This window comes from Falco naumanni, chromosome 7 (assembly GCF_017639655.2).
Source record: "Falco naumanni isolate bFalNau1 chromosome 7, bFalNau1.pat, whole genome shotgun sequence".
In the NCBI taxonomy this organism is placed as follows: domain Eukaryota; kingdom Metazoa; phylum Chordata; class Aves; order Falconiformes; family Falconidae; genus Falco; species Falco naumanni.
This window is the reverse complement of record NC_054060.1, coordinates 18,015,564-18,029,524: the sequence shown is the minus strand read 5'-3', so window position 1 is coordinate 18,029,524 and position 13,961 is coordinate 18,015,564. Positions and strand designations below refer to the sequence as shown.

Genomic DNA, 13,961 nt, shown 5'->3' with positions numbered 1-13,961 from the left:
TACCAGCTAGGGCTGGGTCGGGGCAGATTTGAATCTAAAGCTGTGTGCTCAGATCTGTCTCTTAATCTTGCCAGTATCTGTATACAGTTCATTGAATAATTCATGCTCCTTTTTTTGTTTTAAACAGCTGTCCGTGATCGCATGGTGCCACCACCACCGCCTCCTCACCACCTCTATGCCAAAGCTAACACTTCGTCTTCTATCTACCTTCACTGGGGAAAGCCTGCCTTTACCTCGGCGCAAGTCGTCAACTACACAATCCGCTGCAACCCAGTGGGGCTGCAGAATGCTTCTCTGGTTCTCTACCTTCAAACGTAAGTGCAGCACTACTAGTCAGTCTTGGTTTCCCATTTCTAGATCCTTCCACTCAGTTTCTACTCTTCCTGCCCTCTCTTAATTGCCTTTTACTGTAACAACTTTTACCTCCCTTAGAGGACTGTGTGTTTTGCCCAGTGGCTGCTAGTTCTGTTTCTTGGGTTGTTTAAGATGTGTTCATAGAACAGCTTAATTTTCTACCTGTGATCCTTGTGCTGGATCCCTGGGTGAGCTTTTGAATTTTTAATGGCGCTTTAGCTGTCTAAGTTGATTTTAATTTTAAGCTTTTCTTCAACCAAACAAAAGAGAATACCTATTTTATAGGTAGCTTGTCCGGGCAGAGGTGGGACTTAGTCCGGTGTCTGATTTTAAGACTGGAAACAAGAATTTTTGATTTTTGAGAGGCTGAGCATGTTACTGTGGGAATGCCACATTCCTGAGTGCGCGGCACCCTGCCAGGAGAAAGCTGAGTAGGAACTCCAGGTTGCTTTTCAGAGAAGCAATGCATGAGCCACAGAATGGCAGAACAGGGAAGATCATCGGCCTGGGCTTGGTGGTCAGCTCTCTGCCCAGGTGGGACAGGAGCAGAAGACCTTGGTCCACTGTGTGCTGTGCTGGGGCCGTGGTGCTGTTGAGGGAATCCACACGTGTGTAGCTCCCTCAATACCTGGGTTTACTCAAGCTTTCTGAGTAAGAAAAATGCTGTCTTAAAAGAGTTTCCACCCTAATATTGATGACTTTCTCTTCAAAGAACACATCCCCCGCTGTCTAACTCCTGACTTAACGATTAGACACAGTATAATCACCATGTAAAATTCTCAGTGTGCAGTATGGAGCATAGTAACAAATGCTGCCTTTTGTGCTAGGATGAGACTACCGCAAATACTGGTGACTGCCTTTGCAGTATGGAAGATGAAGATACTAAATGAGATTTAATAAAGCAATATTTGTAGATTAACACCATTTTAAATTGAGATTTAATCTCAACTTGGGTATTATCACCCAGTTTTAGCCCTGGTGTATATGAAAGATTTTCCCCCTGCCCCCAGAATCAAGATAAAAGCGGAATGTCTGCAGCTGACTTTGATCACAAATAATGAACTGCAATATTACAATTAATATAATCAATTTTACAATTGATAAATTACCAAGTATGACTACAAGACAAGTAGGGAACATTCATATTTTACAGAGATCCCCTAAACCTGAGGTGATAGAGGCCATCAGTGGAAGTTGCACACATAGCCTGTGTCGCTTCTCTGGTCCGGGAACAGCTGATGGAGCCAGCAGCGTGTGCCTCTTCAGCTGTGGTGCTGGTTGTAATCACAATACTCCAGCTTGAAGTGCAGTGTCCTGTGGACAGATGTGGAAAGAGCTGCGTTTGGGATACCTGCTGGTGATCTGGGCAGTACTGTTCTTGGACTTGCTTGTGCATCAGCTGTCCATACAATCTTTGTAAAAACTTGAGCTAAAGTCAACCGACACCAGGCAGTATCATGTCTGGGTGTCATAACACTGGAAGAGTTAATTGTGTATTATCATGAAGAAGATTGTAGCTTTTTGTTCTGCTTTTGGGTTTTTTCTTCATACAGCAAAATAGGTACAAATCCAAAGGTGATCTCACATCTAAAGTATAATTTAAGTAAACATGTTTTTCTAGGTCTTTTTTTACCCTTCCCTTTCCCTCTGCCCTGTAACCTTCCTTTTACTCTGTTATTTTCCTTTTGGATGGATCCTCCAGAGAGCTCCAGGGTCAGGTAGACGGCACAGATGGACCAGGTTTCTGGACATGAACTGGTTTATCTTGTGTTGAACTGATAGTGAGAATCTACTTACAGTGACTAAGAGATATCATTTGAGTTTGGGATCTTCAAGTCAGCTGCTGCTGTTTAATTGACTTTATTCCTCCATCGGTACAGGTCAGAGACTCATATGTTAGTTCAAGGTCTTGAGCCAAAAACCATGTATGAATTTGCAGTTCGGCTGCATGTGGACCAGCTCTCCAGTCCCTGGAGTCCAGTAGTCTACCATACCACCCTTCCAGAAGGTAAGGCACCAGGAGAGGACCACATGGCTCTAAAAAGAAAGCTCTGTAAACCAAATGGCCTGAACAATTGCTTATTAATATTAATCTGTCTGTAGGAGAAAAAACACTTTCCTCTGAGATACAGATACTGCTTTTGTTGCTGAGAGAGAGAAAAATGCTGTCAGGAAAGTCCTTGTTTTGGAACTGTGAAATTCTTTTTCAAAATCTACCTAAAACCAGCAGTGATTTCTATATAAAACATGGTACACGTATAGTTAGCAGCCACTGAATGGAAATAACTTGAATAAAAACTTTAAAATATGTATTGAAGAGGCATGGCTGATTCATAGGCATGAAAATATGTTTTAAACCCCAGAACTTTTAGAAACTGTAAAAATATTACACATCTACTGGCATAGCTGCTGTTTTGCTTTTCTGTCAGCTTGGTCAATGAAAATCAAAAACTTCACTCTCGTGTTCTCAACATTGCAATGTTTGGGATGTATCTGTTCAGAGGGTGATGATGTGGGTTGTTTTTTGGGTTTTTTTTGTCAGTATCTGTTTCCTTCTGGAGTTGAAGGAAAAATACGATATTTGCTTTTACAAAATCTAAGCGACTGACCAGCTCACAGTTAACAGGAGTGTTTCTCCTGAGGAGCAGTACGTGCTTGTTTATATGTTGTTTATCTGGGATGTAGCAGTAGCCATTAGGTCTGCACATCAGTTTCTTTCTGAGCAATTTAATTGCATGTAAATTAGGTTAGCCTAATAACATTGTGTTACTGTTCTCACAGCACCATCTGGCCCTCCAGTAGGAGTGAAGGTGACTTTGATAGAGGATAATACTGCTTTGGTTTCCTGGAAGCCACCTGATGGTCCTGAAACAGTTGTTACACGCTATACTATCCTGTATGCATCCAGGAAGTCTTGGATTGCTGGGGAATGGCAAGTGTTGCACAGAGAAGGTAAACTAAAATCATAAACCTATGAACTTCACCAACAATGATGTTACTTATAAGATGCTTTGTTGCTTTCAGCTCCCTTGGACTATGATAAGAAAGAAATTCATCGAAAAGTTCACGTGAAGGTTATAATTAGTTTAGAATTATTTCCATGGTTGTGATGAAAATGTATTAAAAACCAGTTAATGCTCAGAAGGTGAGGGGAGAGGGGCTGTCTGTGTTGCTTTGGAGCTCAGTGTGTGCATGTGAACCAAAATGTCTTGCAAATCCAATTATATCCATCTTAGTTCTGTTGCAACCATGATTGTGACAGTTTCGTTCTGTAAATGCACTCTTTCAAATCTGAAGTCTCTGAGGTGCCTTGCTCTCCAGAAATAAATTTATAAATGTGGCTGTGTGGGTTTATGTTCCTTTTGATCACTGCCAATCCAGTTAGCTCAGTTTGCTTAATGAACTTTCCCCTACTCCCACTAAATTGCTCTGCAAATTCAGTTTAACTCTGGCTTTATTCTACTGCTGAGCCCCAGCTAGGTAATCTAACAGTAACTCAGGTATAGTGATAGGGACTGCAATCACATCTTTGTGGTTAGGTGTAGGTACAGTTTAAATTTTTATAGGCACTTTCCAGAATAATACTGTGACCTGAAGAGCTGCCTCAAGAACAGATTTCTACAATAGCCAGGAAAAAAAAAGGCATTTACTGTTGGATTGGCATTCAGAATAGGCAGAAACAGTTTAGAATAGATAGTGTTCTAATAATGTTTTAAACCGGAGAGAGAAGCTGGGTATTAGAGAGTAAAGTTATGTGCCTGAGCAACTTATTGAAGAGGATTGCCCAGGAAGAGTTTTTGTTGGTCTGTGCCATTTCATGGCTGAAAGCTTATCAGCAGAGTGTGAAGCTTTACATTTTCTGGGGAGAAAATGTATAAAACTTAACGAGTACACGCTGATGGAGGACAATTCATTTTGCCTTTGGTGTGAGTGAATTGTTTCAGTTCAAAGATAACGGTGGTTGTCCTTTGTGCTGCTCCTGAAGAGAGGACAACAGCCACTCTGACGGGTGCCAGTGCCACTTGGTCTTTGCTGGAGCAGAATGGTATTCATTGGGCTGGCCTCAAGTATAATGGTCAGCTGGGAAGAATAACACTAAAATGACTAGTATTAAGCAAGTTAAGTTGGTTTTTTTTAATTGTGAAAAATAATTAGTCTCTGAAATATCAGTGAGGTCTAACTATAGGGGGAAGATGGAGCCTATGGGTTTTCACTATCAAAATTGTTCACAGAAACAGTGATACAAAGTTGTCTCATTAAACTGTTGAAAGAAACAGTTGTCATATTAAAAGACCAATTTAATATCAGTTTTTACTCACTAAAAAACCCAGCAGATTTAAATTCACAGAGAGCTTATATTTGAAGGATAAATCTTGTCATTCTGGTGATGATATGCTGAATTTGTTGTATGCAGCAAAGTGGCTGAATTGCTTTCAGGTATGTACTTCAGCTCAGCCACAGCTGTGAAACAGAACAGCATCTCAAATAGTATTTTACCCATCGGTATTTTGGATGACAGGATGGCAATAGCAGTAAACATTTTCATGTGTTCCCGTACTGAAAGTGTTGGAGGAAATGAGCAAATGGAGAGCTGTAAATCTCAGTGTATTACTGTGTCCATCCATGTTAGAGTCACTAATTTTCTATTTTGACAGATATATTAGGGTTTGAGGCATGGCACGGAATTCGAGCATCTTGACACGTTAGGATAATCTGTAATGCTTTTAGTTAAAGTACAGATCAAAAAGTCTTTTTCAGAGTTAGAATTGAGCAAATACTGTGATAGTCCTGTTACAGTCCTTTCATAGGTAAATTTGAGGTAGAGGTGGGTTTTGGGTTTTTTTAATGCATTTATTCTGAAAAGATCAGCTAACCCTATGCAATAAATAGCGTTGTTTTGACACTAAACTTATGCAGAAGATTTGTGAAATCTTAACCCATTTCTTTCTCATACCTCCAAAGACACCCCCCGATTAAAAAAAACCTAAACCCTCACCAAACCAAAACACTAAAAGTCCTAGCATGGGTTTATGCATGACACTTCTACCAATCCACCAACTTAAAATCAGAAACCCTCTAATTTGACTGAGCTTGTGTTAGGCATGGCAGAATTAGAAAATACAGCTGCAGTTTGTTGCTGATTCGTGATGTGAGTTATCTTCCAGCCACCTCCCCCCTTTTCCCTAGATCTCTTCAAGTGGATAAGAAGTTACAGCCTTTACACACTTGGTGTGCAGTAAATCAGTGCAAAGTGCTTACTTGCTTCAGCAATGCAGCAGATTTGAAAGGAGCTGGTGGGAAGGAGCCTGTAATATTGAAATGTGACCTTTCGCCCTGGCTGGTGCTAAATATTACAGCTCCTTTGGTTACAGATACCTCACATTTTACTTCAAATGCTTTCAGCTAATGGCTGTCTTTTATGGAAGAGCTGAAATAGCTTCCCTTTTGCCAAATGTATAATCTTTTCTGTCAACAAAACAATCTTGTATTTTATATGCTCCCATGATACTATAAATTCTGACTTCTGAAACTGATGTGAAAGGTTGAAATTTAGACTTCAGCCTGAGAAACTGAATGGTATATGTGAAAGAGACCAAGGGATAGACTTGAGCCTGTAACTGCCACTATTTGGGGAAAGAAAAGCAATATATTTCTATGGTAGGAAGAAACACAGGCATTTTGGAAAGGAATTGGAATTTTAAGCAGCAGTCTGCAGTCCCCGGCCAGGCAAAGCTGTTGTTGACTTTGATAGGAGTTTTGCGTGTCTAAGGACAATGCAAGTGAATCCTATTTATGTTCTTAATCTGTTTTTCCTGCCTTCAGGGACTTTATGAAATGAATCCTTAGCATGGGAGAAAAATTTTCTGTAATATTTTTAGTAGCACAGCTTAGATGTACAATAATCAAGGAAGCCTATGCAGGTCTAAATAGGGGTTCATTTTTAAAAGCATGGTATAATGTACTTTTCCAAATCTGTCCTGTTCATTTAACCAGCTAGACCTGAAATTTGACAAACTGAACCTGAATTATTTTGTTACGACAATTTTCATTCACATTCATGGTACAGTGGCTCTAGGAGTGGCATATAGATTCATACACGAGAGAGCTCTTAACATTCTGCTTTCTCTGCCTGAAAGTCTGGTTAATTGCTTGGAGCATCTCCTCACAGGTATGATCACAACAGAAACACTATCACACTAACACTGGATTTAGGACTGGTATGCTATGTATTGTAGTCAATACCTGGTTCTTGATTTTGAACTATACTGGCACTTGGCAGTGTGCTGTGTTCAAGCAGTATGGACAGAAAGGACAGAAGGGACAAGCAGGGAACTCCAGTGTGTCTCTGTACCCTGTATATGCAGGTTAGAACACGTGAAAGCGATCACAGTCCTCAAACAAGATTTGGAGGTTGTATTGGGGGAAAAAAGCGTAGGTCCCAATGTCTAAATCTCAGTCTGTTTCCACAGATTTTGTCTAACTGGAACTGTTTATCAAATTTTTCATAGGAGCAATGACCATGGCTTTGCTGGAAAACCTTGTAGCAGGAAATGTCTACTTGGTCAAAATAGCAGCCTCCAATGAAGTAGGAGAAGGACCCTTCTCAAATGCAGTAGAACTTGCTGTCCTGCCGAAGGAGACATCAGAGTCTAATCAGAGGCCTAAACGCTTGGATCTGGGAGATTCCACAAGTCAGTAGCAATTTTTTGATTACTGCTGTCATGAGTACCAGGAAAAAAGATCCTTGTTTGTTTTAGCTTGTAGCCACTTTCTGGGTAAACCATTCTGTTTTATGTGAGGCGGTCCCAACAGTAGCATTTTCTTCTAAATGAAACCATTTTGGAGTTTTTATCTCAGTTCAACTCAGAACTGGTTTAATTCTTTTGCTCAGAAGTTGGAAGTTTGCCTTTCAAAGGAGAATATGTAACTGTGTTGAATTTTACATCAACTTTGCAGCCACTCTTCCAATGCACTTCCTTTAAGTCCTTTATTTGCCTTGAGGTACTGGTAGCACTGGGTCAGTTGGAACCAGACAGCCCAGCAGAGATGAGATGGCATCTCAAATAAATCTGCTGAGATTTGCTGGCTCCTGGTATTCCAGAAACCCAAATCAACCTGTCGGTCAGTGATACACCGGCATGTGTTTTCACCAAAGAAGTCAGCCCCACCTGCAGCTCTTTGGGGAAGACTATGTGTTACCTTGTGGACGTTAAGGTAACATCAGTGCTTCTCCACATAAGAATGGAAGAACATGTCTTTGTCTGCCATGGAATGGCATTTATCTTGGTGACTTGGTACAGATTTAAATTTTTAATATTTATTTGGGGAGGCAAGAGCTAGTCATTATTCAAGTACATAAACCTTTTAACCTCTCCTTGTTGCTACACATGGAATTGTGATGAAAACACAGGGATTTTTCTTGCTCAGGTTTTCTCCCTTCCTGGAATTCAGTTGTATTTTAGGCCTGGATAAGCAAATAGAGTCATGCCCTCAGGATTAGGTTAACAGACACATGATGTCAAAGCATAAGCCAGTGTGAACCCTCTGAGGTGACAGTGGCTGGAATTCTCCAAGCCTTTTCCCTTTGTTGTCTAGTAGCCCCCTGTAAAGGAAGGGGTTGGAGGGAGCTCCTCTGCTCCAGGCTGTAAGGCCACCAAAGAGGCTGTGGTGTGGGGCAGTCCTTTCTTCCCATCCCCACACCAGGCCTGCATACACTCCTTTGTTTGGTCTACGAGTTTTATTTTCAAAAGTGTCAAAAGGTATAACAGAGAAGGTCTGGAATCTCATTACAAAGAAGCATTTGTCTCTGTGGTTGTGACTGTAACCCTTTTAATTTTGTGACAGAGAGAAGGGCGTAACTCTTCTTATTGACTGGGCCTTTCTATGCTCTTTTTTGCTATAGCTTATTCTGACTATTACCATCTGGACCAGAAATCAATGACTGGCATTGTTGTTGGGGTTTGCATAGCCTTGACATGCATCCTTATCTGCATCCTGATCTTAATTTATCGAAGTAAAGCCAGGTATGTTTTTATTCTTGAAGACCGAGCCCTTTCTCAATGCACTGATTCTTGGGACATGCCGCCTTCTCCAAGAGTGCTAAGTTCTCTGAAGTACTCTGTCTCTTCACCTGTTCCTACCAGCAGTGGAAACAAAGCACTTTGTTGGCTCTTCCTACTCTACCTGAGCCCCTTCTCCAATGAAAGGAAGGAAGAACCCACAGAGTGAGTCAGTGGTGCTTTGACAACTAAGTATGAGGCATGTTTCCAAATAAAAAAACCCTTTTGAGTCAGACAAGCATGCTGCTTTACATCATCTTCCTGCTTAACCCTCCAGCCTGCCCAGACCTGGTTTGCAAGGCTTTAACCCTCTGGTTGCTGGACAAGAGAAACTGACACAAAGCAGTTCCATGATGCAGTTTCTTTGCAGTGGTGCAAGCTGCCATCTACCTGTCTTGTCATCGGCTCCTATGGGACATAAACTAGCACAGTGACTCTGCCCATAACTTTGGGATCAGAACAAATATAAGTTACTTGAAATAATAAATTAAAAAACTGTCTGAAAGTGTATTTTAGTAACAAGGCCTTTTTAGTGTACGTGCAGGAAAAAATACAGATTGGGAGGCAGTCTCTGTGTAGCATGGTAAGAAAGGTCTTAATATCATTAGTGGTTACTTCCTCCGAGTAATATTACTAATCACAACAATTCCTGTCTGCACATAAGCTTGTAGGCTACTGTGTATGATTAACTGGAAGCAGATGTTATTTTTATCACAAGCAATAACATTTAAATTCCATGAGAGTTAGCAGTATCGTATAACAAAATGTAAATGCCAAGAATATACCAATATTACTTGATTAATAATAGCTTTGAAGTTCATCCTTGATTTTTTTGTATTTTCTTCCTGTGGGTCAATTTTATTCCTTCTTAACACTGTGTAGGAAAACATCTGCTCCTAAACCTGTGCAGCAAAGCACTGACCAGCTGTCACGTACCAGCATCTCATTAGCCAGTGCTAATGAGGTGGAGAAGGGTATTGAAGGAATTGCAGAGAATGAAGAATCCTTATTGCCAATGATAGTGGGAAACAGCTTCATCGACGCTAAGGTACTGTGAGCTTTACTCACTCCCAAAACAGAAATCTTTCTTTAGAATTCATTACTATAGCATCAGAGTCCTTATCAAAAGTAAGATATGTACACTACAAATCCACAGGAGGTTCTTTTATGGGACGAGCACATGTTTGGCAATCCAGGGTCAAATTCTCAAGACTTACTGTACAGTTCAGCTAGAGATCTGATTCAGCGCACTTGTCTTGCACTGTACTCTGCAGAGTTTTTGGCTCTGACACAGTGCCAAAGGATAAAAGCTCCGTAGACTTGGGGCTGCTGGGTGGCCTCTGCTAGTCCAAGGAGGCTGGTGAGAGGGTCCTTGTCAGCACCTAGGTCTCGAAGTGCCTGTGTCAAGCATGACACTAAGCAGGTATTAAAGAAAATATTGGTTTTCTATATATTTTCTGGTAAAACAACCTTACATTTTATAGGTTCATATTTGGTCAAATGATAAATTAATGTAGATGGCAGGATTTATCAGTGGATGCCTAGAATCTTATAGTCCAGGAGCCCCGTGTGACAAAACCACACTGGTCTTCCTTTCCCACGCACCAACACTGATTTAAGGCTTGTTCTGTACACGCTGCCAACCTGCATGGAGCTGCTCCCTGAGGACATGTGCAGGAGCTGGGAAATGGAAACGGACCCCAGGACAGGCACAGACACTATGTCTGTGAATGGTCACATTCGAAGTAGAAGAGCAAGAGCAGGGCCTGGAATATTTTGCTGTGTGTTTGCAGCATTGTAGCTGCTGGGGCTGGCCTGGGGGCTGGCCAGATTTAGTGGCTCTAGTCTTGACTTGTCTCAAGCAGTAGATGAATACCAGACCACACAAATGTGACTCAGTCCTAAGACTTCATTTTTCTTCCTTTTCAGTATGGAGCCAATAGGTAGAAATAGAAAAAAAATTTCAAATATCTTAGAAAAGTAATATGTTAAAATAAATTGCTGTGTGTCTGTCTCTATTGTAGGGGGGATCTGATCTGATTATTAACAGCTACGGGCCTGTCACAAAGGCTAACTGCAAGAAAAGGTGGCTGTTCTTCCAGGATACTAAGAAGGTGAAGACTGAGGAGGTAATTGGTCTAATGGGCAGAGATGGACAACCTTCACTAGTACCCCGTGTTTGCAAAGGAAGATACATACTTTCCTATTTATGGAAAAGCACAATTAGTGGTTTAAGTTTTAATTTGTTTCAGTTGTGTAAAGGTCAATGGTGTTCTACCTTCTAGTAAAGTCTTCTGGAAGTTTCATTTTCTGTCCCAAGATTTTAGATACTGTAACCCTTTATGGTTAACTGATTACTTTCTTGCCTGTGCCCTTTTATCTGTGAGCAGAAGGATTTCTGTGTGCTGGGTCTGGACGCATTTGCTATTTGAATGAGAAAAATAACAGTTTAATTCTGAAGTGTTAAACTAAATCCTGAACTTTATCGTGCAATTTCACACCTATGGGATATCTAACTAATGTTCATTGAATTGTAACTTGTATTGTGCTCTTGTGTCTTTAAGGAATAGGAAGTCTTGATACCCGTGTGGTAAATTAATATTCCAAAATATTTCCAGAAGTGGCTGTATATTTGCTGCCACCCAAGGAGTAATGTTTAAAAGAATATGCATGAAGGGATGGGAGAGAGCTCTATCGAGTATATTTTTAAAATACCATTCAGCTCTCTCCAGTGAAATCATCCTTGATTAGCCATGCTTAGCTAGAAGGGATTATTTCTTCCATTACGGAAAAATACGAGCAAGACTTGAGATTGATTCTTCTTAACCTCCTGTAAGGAAGCCCAGATTGTTCCGAGCCAATGCAGTTAGAGGCACTCCAGCAGAACAGGAGATGGGCAACGTAGTAAAAACTCAAATTATGGCTCAGCTTTTTAGAGGCTCAACAACTTTTTCCTCTCTGCTTTTTATGTAGCCTCAGAGAAGATTTGTCCAGGCGGTGTGTCTGTATAAGCCAGGCACCACTGTGCTGCTCGGTGAGGATGACTCCCCCAGCTCTCCTGGCCAGCAGTCGAATTTCCAGGTGCCGTTCAGTATTGTTGCCGATACGGAGCATTCGGCCAACAGTGAAGGAAGCCACGAGACCGGTGACTCCGGAAGATTTTCTCACGAGTCCAACGATGAGATACACCTCTCCTCTGTGACAAGTGCCACCCCTCCCACTACTGGTCCGTTTGTAAGCAGTGACTTGGATATGAACACCTTGAGCCCTGCCATGAGTAACTGCACAGAGTCTCCTCTGCCGTTTGCTACTGACCAGACTCCTACCTCACCTCTTCAGATCCACTCTGCGGTGCAAAACTGACACCCTTAGGGCCACACCAGACATTCTTGCAGTGTATGTCTGTTCGAAGGACAATGAACAGGGAGCCAAAGTTTTATTGTGGAAAACCTGACTAACCTAGCAGGTGATCCCATATTTCTGTTGAATGTTTGGGGTTTTTTGTTTGGTTTTTTTTTTTATTTTGTTTGTCTTTTAAAACTCACTCATTTTGAATGTTCAGTGGTCAACAAATGTGAAAGGACAGTGAAGATTTCCGACTAAAGTTAAAAATATGTCACTGGAGCAAAGGGAAGGCTGTTGGCCCTTTTGCTGACTATCTACCTCAGTTTGCCGAGAGGCAAACTATGAATGACAACTGCTTTACCTCATTTGTGTTCTAGTTGGTCTCAGCTATGGAACTCATGATACTTCCTAGTAGTGTTGTTTTATTTTGGGTATGTTTTGGTTTTGGTTTTTTTTCCCCCCAGTTGTGTGTAGAGTGTGTGTGTGTGTGTGTGTGTGTGTGCGCGCGCGCGCGCGCACGTGTATGCGCTCAGTGATCAGGGAGTTGTATAGGTAGGTGAACAAGGTTGTTTAGCTGAAGCTCTGTCTTTAAAAAGAAGGAAATCTCAGAGTATAAAATGTAATTATTTTATGTGGTTGACTTAGAGGATGTTAAAAACTGGGAAAACCGGAGTTGGTGCTTCCATGTATGCAGCCACATGAAATCTTTTGTACTTCTTGATCTCTCATAACCCCAGTAAGCCTAGGACAGTGCCTTTCCCCCAGAAATTTGTGCCAGCAACTGCTGGTAGGATGTATGCTATATCCTTAGGGCTCTGGGACATGTTGGGTTCCCCACAGTGACAAATGTTGCCCCTTTATTGACAGTTAATGCTAAAAAGCATGGCAAAATGAAGCATTCAGCATTTCCAAACAGTTTGGCTCTGCTTGAGAGTCATGGAATGGATAATAATGCTGAGTATTCACAGTACTTCTAGCAATGGTGCCTTGCATTATGTATTATGAAATTACTAATTTGCCTTATGCCTTTTTAGTATTCATAAAGTTGCTTTGGAGTACAGGAAGATGCCTTAAATGCTTCTTAGATGTTTTAAGTAAACTGTATCATGAGTTTATATTAATTTTTACCCAGCTTTGAGTGCTGATAGGCACTGCTAGCATCATAGTATGTCTCAGAGCTGTTGTTAGGATGCAGCCCTGCTCCTTGCCTTTGCCTAGTGTGCTGTTAGCCAGGAATTTTAGCTCAGGGAGTGACTTTACCCACATGCCAATCTAAAACTCTGATTAGGTTACCATGAGAAATAAGAAAGCCAGAGCTTTAGTTGAAGAGTCTGTTGAAAGAGGTGAGTACTGCTACTGCCTTGAACCCATGCAATTCCTGTTTTATACTACCTCCTTTAAAAGTTATTCTAGTGGTTTTTGGGGTGTTTTGTTGTTGTTTTTTCCTGTACTCAGGGAACAGTTTGTTACTTTTGAGCTGCCTCACGGAAACGTGGAGCAAACTGACAGGGTATCATGTTTTGTTTTTTAATAGGAGAGAGAGAGAGAGGGAGGGAGGAGGTTGGAATCATTCAATGTTATAAACTTGACTGTACCTATATCCAGGCCTCTTCTCCACTCCTCCTCTTTCCCTGTTTTACTTTAAAAAAAAAAAGGAAAAAAAAAAAAAAAAAGAAAAAAAAAGAAAGGAAGAAAAGAAAAAAAATGAGGCATATGTTTTTACTTTAAAAAAAAGTTTAAAATGTAAGGTTGTGCAAAAGCAACCATAGGAACTCCTGGCTGTATTGAATCTGTCAGAACTCCCGTTGACTTTCCTGGGGCCAAGATGTTGCCCCTCAGGTAGGCCAGGCTGACTTCTGTATCGTTCCTCACGTATCCAGAGGTGGTCAGAAGTCATCAGTAAGCCCTCCTGTTCTGTTTTGTGTTGCTGGATCAGCCTCTAGTTCCTGTAGTCCTTTACCTTGTAACTGTTTGCTAGTTCTGAACCAGACAGTACGTGTTCACCTTCTCGTAACAGTGTTGATTCAAATGCTTTAAAAACGATCTTGTACCAAAGACTTTTCTGTAGAAGGAAGCCACATATTGTCCAAAAATAATTGAACTAGTTAAAAGCTATAGGTTTGAAGAGCTGAATACATTTTATTGTATAAGTAGTTACTAACAAAAAACAATAGGGCTTCTTGATTGTAGTAGTTGATTGCA

At 41.0% G+C, this 13,961-nt stretch overlaps 1 protein-coding gene across 1 annotated transcript in view; it reads left to right on the top strand.

The window, feature by feature from the left end:
• PRTG (protogenin) overlaps nucleotides 1–13,360 on the top strand; it is an 87,465-nt gene extending 74,105 nt beyond the window's left edge. The window contains 8 exon segments of the mRNA XM_040601518.1: nucleotides 128–314; nucleotides 2,235–2,362; nucleotides 3,136–3,306; nucleotides 6,864–7,046; nucleotides 8,258–8,378; nucleotides 9,297–9,462; nucleotides 10,439–10,543; nucleotides 11,388–13,360. Of these exon segments, the coding sequence (XP_040457452.1) occupies nucleotides 128–314; nucleotides 2,235–2,362; nucleotides 3,136–3,306; nucleotides 6,864–7,046; nucleotides 8,258–8,378; nucleotides 9,297–9,462; nucleotides 10,439–10,543; nucleotides 11,388–11,777 (1,451 nt within the window). The 3' untranslated portion in view covers nucleotides 11,778–13,360.
• Nucleotides 13,361–13,961: the final 601 nt, after the last annotated feature.